The sequence below is a fragment of the Trachurus trachurus genome, assembly GCF_905171665.1.
Source record: "Trachurus trachurus genome assembly, chromosome: 15".
Taxonomy (NCBI): domain Eukaryota; kingdom Metazoa; phylum Chordata; class Actinopteri; order Carangiformes; family Carangidae; genus Trachurus; species Trachurus trachurus.
Window position 1 is genome coordinate 2,284,167 of NC_139906.1, and position 13,031 is coordinate 2,297,197.

The 13,031-nt window shown below is 38.8% G+C and overlaps 2 protein-coding genes across 2 annotated transcripts in view; one reads left to right on the forward strand and one right to left on the reverse strand.

Moving 5' to 3' along the window:
* The window catches only part of LOC310997934 (uncharacterized protein), a 266,892-nt gene that overhangs the window by 139,504 nt on the left and 114,357 nt on the right, over window positions 1-13,031 (reverse strand). The window lies entirely within an intron of this gene.
* Window positions 1-13,031, forward strand: part of slc30a6 (solute carrier family 30 member 6) — a 71,446-nt gene that overhangs the window by 23,695 nt on the left and 34,720 nt on the right. The window contains exons 5-6 of the mRNA XM_083987756.1: window positions 4,900-4,942; window positions 5,684-5,749. Coding sequence (XP_083843882.1) covers window positions 4,900-4,942; window positions 5,684-5,749 — 109 coding nt within the window. The remainder of the gene's footprint in view (window positions 1-4,899; window positions 4,943-5,683; window positions 5,750-13,031) is intronic.

Sequence of the window (13,031 nt, forward strand, 5' to 3'; positions counted from 1 at the left end):
ATTAATGACTCATAGTTTTGTTTGACCAGAGTTTAAGAAACAAGTTTTAATCTAAAGCTTCAACTTCACATGTTGTCTGAAGATTTCAACTGTTTAAGTTTGTTTTACTGCTGATGAGTGTGTGTTTGTGGGACTGTGTGTGTGTTTGGGCTGCTCCTCTGCAGACATCATTAAATATTCATCATCCCGCTCTGCTCGTGTTTCCTCTCCCTCATCTGTCCATCCTCTCCTCTTCTACTCCCTTAACTCCTTTAACTCCTTCCCTCCTGTTTAAATACACTGCTCAAAAAAATAAAGGGAACACTTAAACAACACATTGTAACTCCAAGTATATCACACCTGTGTGAAATCAACCTGGGTTGATACTTTTTTATGTTATTTTGTTCTCAACACACTCTACTATTGAATACTGATTTTAAACTGCAATGTTTCATTAATTGAGATCTAAGATGTGTTGTTTAAGTGTTCCCTTTATTTCTTTGAGCAGTGTATGTCCGCCCTCTTCTTCTTCTTAAAGGAAATTAAATTGTGCAAGAACAGAAAAGTGATTGGTTTCACAAATTCACTTTTTACTTTTTTCTCCTCCTTACACCTCTTCTCCTACTCTTCTCCCACTCTTCTTCTCTTCTCCTACTCTTCCTCTCTTCACCTCCTCTTCTCTTCTCCTACTCTTCTCCCACTCTTCTTCTCTTCACCTCCTCCTCTTCTCTTCTCCTACTCTTCTTCTCTTCACCTCCTCCTCTTCTCTTCTCCTACTCTTCCTCTCTTCACCTCCTCCCCTTCTCTTCTCCTACTCTTCCTCTCTTCACCTCCTCCTCTTCTCTTCTCCTACTCTTCCTCTCTTCACCTCCTCTTCTCTTCTCCTACTCTTCCTCTCTTCACCTCCTCTTCTCTTCTCCTACTCTTCCTCTCTTCACCTCCTCCTCTTCTCTTCTCTTCTCTTATCATCCTCCTCTTTTCCTCTTCTCCTATACTCCTCTTCCTCTCTTCACCTCCTTCTCTTCTCTTCACTTCTCCCACTCTTCCTCTCTTCACCTCCTCCTATCCTCCTCCTCTTACTCCTCTTCTCTTCCTATCCTCCTCTTCTTCTCTTCTCCTTCTCTTCCTCTTCTTCTCTTCACCTCCTCCTCCTTCTCCTCCTCTTCTTCATCTATCGATCACTTCTGAAAACAAACACAAGGATTTTAATCCCTCATTCTGTTCTGAGTATTGAGTTCAGGTCCTGAGGGGCATCGGTGTGTGTGTGGCTGTGTTCAGTGTGTGTGTGTGTGTATTCAGTGTGTGTGTTCGGTGTGCGTTTATTGTGTGTGTGTGTGTGGTTGTGTTCAGTGTGTGTGTGTTTATTGTGTGTGTGTGTGGTTGTGTTTCATGTCCATATGATATGAAGCTTCATTGACTCGCTGTGTCCTGTCTGCTGTTTGTTGCTCTGCTCTCACGTCCTCACGTCCTCTGGGTGTCAGTGTTTGTAAGCAGGAGATTTATAGAGGAATCCAACCTGTGTGCGTGTGTGTGTCTGTGTGTGTGTGTGTGTGTGTGTGTGTGTGTGTGTGTGTGTGTGTGTGTGTGTGTGTGTGTGTGTTGTGGTCTGTATGTAAACCTACCCCGGCGCAGCGAAGGGGAAATTTCAGCCGCGGTATCGATCGTTGCCCCCGGTCTGTTTCAGGGTCGCTGTGATGTCAGCGTTTGTATCGGTGTCATCATCATCGTTATTATCATCATTATCATTATTATTATTATTGGTTTTTATCGTCCTCTGCTTTTAATTCCACACAACAACACCACGACGACATCACAGCCTCATTGATCGCCGTGGAGACGAGATGAGACGCCTCGTATCAAAACAACAGGACGACAGACGCCGAGAAACTCATAGACTTTAATCAGAATTCAAAAAGATAAAACACCCGATTGATAAAGTGAAAAAGAGACTTTTAATTATTATCATATTAATATAATAATCTGCCATTGCACTTCTGTATATACAGTAAATATTTATATATAATGCTACATCATCTTATCTTATCTGCTTCAGCATTTCTGGTTGATTACAATCTGCATTTCGTTGCCTTGTTCTTGTGACGTGTGCAATGACAATAAAGTTTAATCTAACAATAATAACTTAAAAACAGAGATTATAAAGTGATTAACTGGAAAAGTTAAGAAGAAATGGAGGAAATAAAACATTGAAGCACAATCATGAGTTTTAAGAAGTGATGGAGGACACTGTTGGAAAATGTTAAAAATGTATTAACTAAATGTTTAGTTTAGTTTTAATTTGTGCACATTATATAAAAACAATAAGAATGGTAAATGTTAAACATTGTGCAGGCCTGTGTAAAGACGATGACAACAATAGTCGTCTTCAGAGTCAGGAAAAAAAAGAAAAGATAATATAGAAATTCAAATAGCAATTTACAAACAAGATAAAGAGGAACGGATGCAATAAAATCTTTACTAAAATACGGTTTATTCTAAAAATAGAAACAGGAGATTTGCTTCTTTTAGCAAAAAAAACTAATCATTCTCAAATATTTATTTTGGATTCAGCAGAAACCTATGGAGAAAAGTGGGACAACACAGTGTTATACAATACAATACAATACAATACAATGCATCATTATAAGGATAAATTAAGCTGTAATAAAAAGATAAATGATCGTACTCTACTCAAAATACCATGAAATGAATGAAAACATCACAGCAGCAGCTTCATTCATATCTTTACTTACACAACATTAATATGTCTGAAATTGTTCACTATCAATAATAATACATGTATTTATTACACTGACTGACACTTCTGCTTCTCTTTTTTTATTTCTTTAGTTATTTGCACTTAGTTTATTTAAACTTTCTTTCTACTACCCCTACAGGTTCTACTTTTTATATTTTTGTATTTTAATGCCACGACCAAAAAGGTACATAAGAATTTTAGGTAGGCTAACCCATTAATTTACAGGCCGTTAATTAGGTGATAATGTCAAGAAATACCCTAGAAATAACAGTTAATTGTGTCATAATGTCTAGAAATAGCCCAGAAATAACGATCAATTTCTTAGAAATGTCATGTTTTTCATAAAGACTAAAGATTACACATGCTTTTCATGCTTTTATCATTATTTTTTTCTCCACCAAGTCGTTGCAATTGACCGATATTTCTGATCTATTTCTATATAATAAATTGTTATTGACCGATATTACAGTCAATTTCATAGTAATGTTGAGAAATATAGTCAAGAAATAACAATTTATTATATAGAAATAGCTCAGAAATATCGGTCAATTACAATTTATTATATAGAAATAGATATTTCTAGGCTATTTCTAGACATGACACAATTAATTGTTATTTCTTGACTATTTCTTGACATTACCACATAATTAACAGCCTGTAATTTAAGGGGTTGCTGAATTTCACTGTAAATAAACGTGAATTGAACTGGATAAAAGCGTGTAATGTATTACTAGAAAGAAGCAGCTGTGATGTTTCATTCTGTAGGTTTTAGTTTCCTGCTCTCTCTCTCATTCACTTTCCCTCCGTCCACCTGTCACGTCCATCGGCCTGTCTGCCTGCCTTCTCACCTCTCTCTCTGTCTCTCTGTCTGTCTGTCTATCTGCCTCGATCTCTCAGTCCGTCCATCTGTCTCTCCCCCGCCTCTCGATCTGTCACTCCCCCCCTCCCCTTCCCCTTCCCCCCGGGGTCTTCCTCCCCTCTCTGTCAGGATTACATGGCGTCAGGTTGGCCAACATGGACGCCGGTGGTGGGGAAACAAAATGTTCCTCTCAGCACAAAGCCGCTCTAATCCGCTCTCCTCATCCCCCCGCAGCCGAGCCTGATTACAGAAAGCTGGATGGACGGCATTAAGGCCGAGGGACAGTCGGACAGACAGAGGGAGAGAGAGAGGGAGGGAGGAAGGGAGGAGAGGAGAGGAGGGGGGGGAGAAAGAGTAGAGGTTGCATTATAGTATTCAACTTGGTCTCTCGTGCTCTCTGTCTCGTTAACACACTGATTAGTTAATTGGCTTGTTGGCCGGAGGGTTAATTGGCCTACTAACCTGCTAACTGACTCTTCAGCTCACCTGCTGCCTGATTGGCTGCCGGCCAGGTGTCTGTCACTCAGGTGAGTCACTCGCCCGACTGACAGACACCGATTCAATAGCTAAAACTAACACCTGCTGCCTCCGTCCAGATGTGGTAAAGCCCCTTCAGAATAAAGGTAGATGTTTGTGTTAAAGCCCCTTCAGAATAAAGGTAGATGTTTGTGTTAAAGCTCCTTCAGAATAAAGGTAGATGTTTGTGTTAAAGCTCCTTCAAAATAAAGGTAGATGTTTGTGTTAAAGCCCCTTCAGAATAAATGTAGATGTTTGTGTTAAAGCTCCTTCAGAATAAAATGTTTGTATTAAACTCCTTCAAAATAAAGGTAGATGTTTGTGTTAAAGCCCCTTCAGAATAAAGGTAGATGTTTGTGTTAAAGCTCCTTCATAATAAAGGTGGATGTTTGTATTAAATCTCCTTCAAAATAAAAGTAGACGTTTGTATTAAAGCTCCTTCAGAATAAAGGTAGATGTTTGTCTTAAACTCTTTCAAAATAAAGGCAGATGTTTGCATTAAAGCTGTCAGGACTTCCTGTCACTTTGTGATGTCACAACAAAGCCCCGCCCCCCCACCACCTGGACGACACCATCCAACAACAACTTGCATTTGGTTTCTCTGAGTGTTTTATTCTGAAATCTGCTCTGTTTGGACGACTTTCATTAAAAACAACAACAGACATTTCACACCAAATGTTTTTTTTTTTCCTCAGAATTAAAGAATTCACTGATTAAATAATAATAAATCTGTTTCCTCAGGATGAAACACTAACCCTCGTCTCTCTGTGTGTCTGTTTTGTCGTTTCAGCTCTGACCGCCTACACGTACCTCACCATCTTCGACCTCTTCAGGTGAGTCTGCTCCTCTGTGATGTCATCATCTTACAGGAACCAATCAATCATCAATATCTCCACCATCCCTGTTAAACACCATCCTAATGAGTTATTGAGCCTTGAACATCCATTAGAGCTGAAACACTTAGTCAGTTTATTAATTAGTAATAGTTTAAAATCAGTTTCCAAACAAAAAACTTTACCTTTTTTGTGTATTTGTTTGGAAAAATTCAAATTTCAGACCAAATTATTCCAGGTTTATTGAATTAATAGAAGTATCTCAAAGAACAAATCAAGTGATTATTGATAATTTTGTGAGTTTGAGAAATAAAGACACAGAATCAGATGTGAGGACTTCCTGTTTTATTGACAGGAAGTGGATTTATTTGGACACATCAACAGTTAATCAATCAATGGAGGGTTGATTATTGATAACTGAGACTTGTGTGTGGTTTATTTTGAAGTTCTTGTTTCCTGACAGATGGATTGTGGGATATTGATGATGAATTAAAGATGAATTAGCGTTAAGCGTTTGAACTCGCTCTGACCTCTGTGTTGTGTATGTTTTCTGTTTGTCTGCCACTCGTCCCCCGTCCCCCCTCTTTCTCTCTGTGTCTTCCTGTGTTTCCCGTTGCCTCCATCAATCTCCTGCTCTTCTCTTTCCCTGCCATCACCTTCCTCTGTCTGTCTGTCTGTCTGTCTGTCTGTCTGTCTGTCTGTCTGTCTGTCTGTCTGTCTGTCTGTCTGTCTCTCCTTCAGCCTGACCACCTGTCTCATCAGCTCCTGGGTCACCATGAAGAAGCCCAGTCAGCTCTACTCGTTCGGGTGAGTTCACCACCACATCATCATTATCGTCATCCACATCATCTATCGCACGTTTGAGCCGCACGAATAAAAACTCACCTGAGTGTGAAGCGGAGAAGCACGACGGAGTATTAGGGCCACATAGAGAAAAAGATGTTTTCACATAGTTTTACGAGAATAAAATCATCATATTATGAGAAAAAAGTCATAATATAATGAGGATAAAGTCATATTACGGGAATAAAGTCATAGTTTTACGAGAATAAAACGATCATAGTACAATAATAAAGTCGTCATATTACGAGAAAGTCATAGTTTTATGAGATTAAAATCATCATATTACAAGAATTAAGTCATCATTTCACGAGAATTAAGTCATACATTTACGAGAAAAAGTCATATTATGAAAATATTACGAGAAAAAAAAGTCATATTACAAGAAAAAACTCAATTTAATGAGGATAAAGTCATTACAAGAATAAAATCATCATATTACAAGAATTAAGTCATAATTTTACGAGAATTAGGTCATAAATTTATGAGAAAATGTCATATTACGAGGAAAAAAAGTCATAATTTCACAAGAATAAAGTGGCAATTTTATGAGAGAAAAGCAGTGATTTCCTCCAGGTCCGCCTGGTTCTTTCTGCAGAATAGAAGCATCTTCTTGCATCTTCTTTTCAAAGTGATACTGACGACAATGTGGTGCCGGAGGGCCAAAAGATTAAAGTATCTCCTTGTTTGGGAAACCTATACTGAAGTACAACTGAACAAAATGCTCCACAGCCTCATTTTAACAACTCACCTCCTCTAAAACAACAGGTTAAAATATTATGACTTTGTTCTTGAAGTCTGTGAAAAAAATGTTTTCTCCATGTGGCCCTGATACTCCATCGTTGAAAAGAGACGAGCCTCAAGTGTGGAAATACCTTCCCTGTTGTAAAAACAGCAATGGTCGTCTTCAGAGTCAGGGAAAAAAAAAGAAAATATAGAAATTGAAAGGTAAAGATGAACAGGTCCAGTAAGATGCTACAAAATCTTTGCCAAATCGAGACTTTTGAAATTTGCTTCTTTTAGCAAAAACTAATCACTCTCAAAAATGTATATTGGATTCAGCAGAATATTATTGAGAAAAAGTTGGACAACACATTATTTCTAAGGATAAATTAAGCTGTAATAATAATAATAAGCTTAATGATCGTACTCTACTCAAAATACCAATTACAAATTCAACGACACTGGTGGAGTTTAATGTGAGAAATCGAGTTCACGTGTGAATTTGGAAACAAACTTGAGTTGAATAATAATTTTAACCACAGAATAGATGGAGATTATTTTATTATGTCTTCAATTCAATCAATTAACCAATGAATTGGTGCAGCTGTGTCTGCAAGAAGAACCAATCTGAGCTTTTCAAAATAAAATAAAATAAAAAGACAAGAAATCAAAGACGATTTATTTCCAGAGAAAAACAAAAAAAACAACAACCACTGCACAAATATATCATAAAATAGACAAACAGACATTAATATAACAAAGAAGGCAGGTAAATGTTTGTGTAATAAATAAACATAAAGGTAGAATAGTTCTGTAGAAAATGTGTCGTAAATAAAAACAGAGCAAATAAAATCTGATAAAATACGGAAACAGAGGACGAGAATTAAAGTGAGGGGGAAAAACAGGAAACTGCTGTCCTATAAACACACACACGAGCGCACGCACGCACACACACACACACACACACACACACACACACACACACACACACACACACACAGAGTAAAGCTTCTGTCACTGTTGTGTGTATCAGCTGAGCGGCTCATGAACACACAAACATCGTCCAAGTCAAACACACAGCTAGTTTGGTGTGTGTGTGCGTGTGTTTGTGTTAGTGTGTGTGTTTGTGTTACTGTGTGTGTGTGTGTGTGTGTGTGTGTGTGTGTGTGTGTGTGTGTGTGTGTGTGTGTGTGTGTGTGTGAACTGGCCAACAGTGTATCTGCAGCTGACAGGCGACCTCTGACCTTTAGGTGTGGAAGAGCAGCGATCGAATGGAAATCTGCTTTTCAGCTCCACTTGGCTCCTGCAAAGCCTGTGTGTGTGTGTGCAGGCTTCTATTTGAATGTACATCCGCCTGTGTTTGAGTGTGTTTTTTTATCTGTGTGTGTGTGTGTGTGTGTGTGTGTGTGTGTGTGTGTGTGTCCTGATGGTCGACCAGCAGCAGATCGGTGGCTCAGACCCGCTGCAGGAACTAGAACTGGTCTTTCCAGGAATTAGTCTGATCCACATTAACTCAGTGTCTATGTTGTTTGGATCTGTGTCACTCACTGAGGTTTAATTTGTGTGAGCGGTCAGTGTTTGCACACACACACTCACACACACACACACACACACACTCTCTCCTCCTCCTCCTCCTCCTCTTCCTCAGTGTTTCCTCTCTGTCGGTCCAGATCAGAGTTTCCCAATTAGTTTCCTGCGAGGACAGAAGTATGTGAAGTGTGCTGAACCGAGGGCTAAAACGTGCAGGTTTTTTTTTACCTATCGTGCCAAAAAAAGTAGATTTTTGTACAGAAAATGTTGCTGCTGCTGCTGCTGCTGCTGTGATCATTATTATCATTGTTGATAAAACTGAAGAAAAGCTGTAGGACATTGATTCTAGACGTAATGATTTAGGCATCGGAGTCTCAAATAAAAGGGTCAAACAAGAAAAAAATGCACTCTTGAAAAAATTAAGTTCTTATTACATTTACAACAGCCACCAACACTAAAAAAATAAAAGCATCCTGGCATGCTAACATATCTGTGACTCAAGTAAGAAGCATTTCAAAGGGATAGTTCAACATTTTGTCAAATTGGCCCATTGCCATTATCCCTATGGTTTTAAGGCTGGAACACATTACAGGATTCTTCAAACCTTCACAGATTAGGAGACCACACACTTGATGATAACAAAAGACAGATTGCACAAGATCTCTCTCTTCTGAGTGCACCACACACTAACTGATTCTTCAGCAGAGTATCAGGTTCTTCATGGTCAATATTCCAAATATCGCATGGTCAAACGTGACTTCAGTGTAAACAGATATGGCGGACAAAGGAAGGAAGATGCAATGGTGGTTGTTTTTGGCCTATTACTGTCTGAAAAAACACACAAAAACGTCAGGGCAGTTGTTTTTCGGCAAGGAGTCTCTTTTCGGCACAAGACCGGCTTTGCATTTGCCTCTAAACCAACTCTGTCTGGTAATGTTCTGTTATTATCTCATTGTTTAAGAGGGAAATTCATGCAAAACCACTGATGCGTGTTGCCTTCAGGGACAGTTTTTCATCAAGCAGACTCTGAATTTCCCTCTAAAACAACTCTGTGTGGTAACGTTGTGTTATTATCTCATAGCGTGGTGAATGTGCAGCTCACAACTTGTCCACCAGAGCGTTGTGGAGTTGTTGGATTGTGTATTTGATGAGTTTGATGAGGGAAACCAAGAAATCCCATAATGAGCCTCCGTAGCGTAGCTCTGAGCAGCTCACGGCTCTGCTCCGCCGTTCTAAAAACAGCTTGCACCGACAATTAAAGGTAACAAACCTACTGCTATGACTATAGGGATTATGGCAGTGGGCCAATTTGCCAAAATGTTGAACTATCCCTTTAATGTAGAGCAGTGTTCACCTTATCTCTCATGTTGCTCACTTAGTGTCAGACTATAAAAGGTGTGTCGGTGCCAGTGGAACCAGCAGACAGCAGCTCCTCTGAGCGGCCGGCGCCCTCATAGATTAACTGTGACCGTTGACCCCGCAGCGTGGAGGGGATCACGCCAAACAGTGTGTGTGTGTGTGTGTGTGTGTGGACCCATTAGCCTGTAGGTGTGTGTTCGTCATGAGGTTTGTTCGTCCGTCCGTCCTGTTCTGAACTTCAGCCGATCTTCTTCTTCATATTTTGTAAAAACATTCACAGGAACTTGAACTGGTCACATTTTAAGGAGGAGGAGGAGGAGGAGGAGGAGGAGGAGGAGGAGGAGGAGGAGGAGGAGGAGGTCAAAGGTCACAGTTTTGGCCTCGTGAACACAAGACAACGTGTCTGTGATGCTTCTGGTATGAAACCGTTCACCTGGACAAAGTAATTAAAGGTCCAGTCTGTAATTATTGTCAAAGTTTACTGTTAAAATCTGAATCTACTATCCATGAATATATTAGTATAAGTGTTTAATCACTATAGAATAAAGTTAGTTTGGTTTTCGTAGCCTTATAATTATTCTTTTATATCTACATATAACAAGGGTCTTGCTTTAGATGTTTGTACATGTTTGTACGGCAGCCTGAAGGGAAAATCCAGCCAATCAGAGAGCAGGTTTCAAGAGTTTCACGTTCATACATAAACCAAAACAGCAGACATATGGTAAATGGTTTAGATATTCACCTCATTGCTCCATGCTCCTGAAATACTCCCAGTTGTCCTTGTTTTGTCCTCGGAGGCCACCGTCACTTTGAAACTTTGAACACTTTGAAATCACTTAGAATCTGAACGCTAAACGATGTGACGATTTTACCCCTGTTTTTTTACACACTGGACCTTTAAGAGTTCAGTGTCTCAAGGCGAAAAGTTCAAAGAGTCGTGCTGTGTCTCAATTCAAATACTTCCAAATTTAAACTAAGTATTATGAGTATGTAGCTACATCTCAAATCACAACAAGTATGTAAAAAAAAAAAGTTGTTCATTATCGCTAATTGAAATTACAAACGAAACGAGCCGGCAGATAGCGTCCAAAACAGAAGAAGACGTTGGCGACCGTTGTGATCGTTAGTTCCGGTTAACGCACAGCAACAGCACTCGATCTGAGACGCTAACATCGACATTCACAAACTACAGATGTAAGAACATAGTGTAGATAATAAACTACATGACAGTGGCTCATGGAAGAATTTAAACTGAGACACAGAGTCGGTCTGGTGAACGGATGAGATGTGGATGAACTCGAGGATGAACTGTCAGACGTTGGAGCTCAGAGCTCAGAGGTCAGAGGTCAGAGTGCAGCTGACCTCAGAAAACCAGAGCAGTTAGTATCTCCGTAGTGTTAAAGGAAACTTCTACTAAACTTCATTCAGACTGGAGGAGGAAGTGATTAGAGCGTTTCTATCCAGACGCTGTGACCGCTCTCTGATGAATTAACGAGAACAGACGATTGGGCTATAGATGCTAATTGTTAATTATCAATAGCTTCAATGAGTTGAGCCAATCAAATCGTTTGTTTACCCTGCGCAGAGAGAACGAGAGAGCAGACAGTGATGACATCATGGCTGATAACCAATAGTTAAAAGATGAATGAGTCAAACTCCTGACATGGCACAGTGAACTGCTCCACGTGCTCATAACATCTGAGCTTTTTTCAGTTCGTACAGTTCACACGTTTGTTTTCACTCTGGTTCAAACGTACCTTCTGGATTTCTTACTTTTTTTGCACATTTGTCACACTTAAATGTGTACGATCATCAAACAGATTTTAATATTAGACAAAGATAACCCAAGCGAACATACAGTAAAATGCACTTTTTAAATGATAATTTCATTTTTAAGGGAAAAAACCCTTAAGGCCCCATGTGAAAAAGTAATTCCCCCCTTTGTTAAATCATGAACCAACTAAAAGTAGAGTTTAATTTTACTCTCCACAGACCTGTTGAATTAAGAAATCACGTCAATAGAAGCTGTTGGAGTGAAGTGAAGGAGGCTGAGAGATCTCAAACAGCAGCACATCATGGTGCAATCTAAAAAAATAAAATAAAGAAAAAGATGAAAAAACAAAATCATTGACATCTATCAATCTGGAAAATGTTACAAAGCCATTTCTAAAGCTTTGGGATTCCAGTGTGACTGTTGTGTTGATCTAAACACTGCCTGTGTGAATAATTAAATAGAAAACGGCTTTTCAAGGCTTTTACACTTACTTCTTCTAAAAGAGTTACTTTCTTATTTATTTTATTCTGAGGTTTCTGTCTCGTTCTGTTTCACTTGAAATGCAGTTTCCACTACTACAGCTTTTATTTATGATAAAATAGATGGGTGTTTACTATACAAGTGCATGTTAAACGTTTCCTGTGTTGAAAATTGACGATAAATATGAAAATATACAGCGCTGATTTTATTTAATTGACACAGTTTGGACCTTTTTAATTGGACGAAAGTTTAGTAACTGGAGCTCATTGAATTTGAATTGAATTCACCTGGACGTGGAGTTTTAGGATTAAAGGCCACAAAGTAGATAATTCAAGACCTTAAAGGAATAATGACAACATTTTCACCTAGATTATTAGAATATTTTATTTGACAAACAGGAAGTGACCACGAGGAGGCGCTTCCTGTTTCATCACCTCGTCTCTTTAATCCCCGCTGTCGCCGGGCAGACATCGTCAGGGCTAACCCGTCTAAGCCCGGCCGACCGCTCATCCTGCACACACACACACACACACACACTGAGCGCCAACTGACTGGATCGACCCCCGTGACCCCGTGATGAGGTCACGGGGGTCAGCAACAGTCAGTGGTTAAACGGGTCACGGCCGGTTCACATGACGCAATTTCAGCTTGTTATGTTTCATACGTCAGACTTTTCATGACTCGGCTCTTTAACATGAATCACATGTTTGTGCGTTAAAAGTTAATGAATAAAATAGAATAAAATAAAACTTGATTTGGTAACCCTTTAATTTACAGACTGTTAATTACGTGATAATGTCAAGAAATAGCAAAGAAACAACAATTTATTATGTAGTAATATCAAGAAATAGCCTAGAAATAACAATTTATTATGTAGTAATGTCAAGAAATAGCCTAGAAATAACAATTTATTATGTAGTTATGTCAAGAAATAGCCTAGAAATAACAATTTATTATGTAGTTATGTCAAGAAATAGCCTAGAAATAACGGCCTATTTCATAGTGTCATCTTTTACATAAAGGCAAAAGATTACACATGCTTTTCATGATTTGGATTTTTTGGGAAAGGCCAGAAAAGCCGTTATTTTTGTCCATTTCCACGCAATCAATCGTTATTTCTTGGCTATATTTCTCTAAATTACTATGAGATTGATTGGCTATTGATGGCTATTTCTTCATATATGACATAGTTAATTGTAATTTCTTGACTATTTCTTGACATTATGATGTAATTAATTGTTATTTCTTGGCTATTTCTTCACATTATGACACAATTAATTGTTATTTCTCGACTATTTCTTGACATTATGACATAATTAATTGTTATTTCTTGACTATTTCTTGACGTTATGACGGAATAAGCAGCCTGTAAATTAAAGGGTC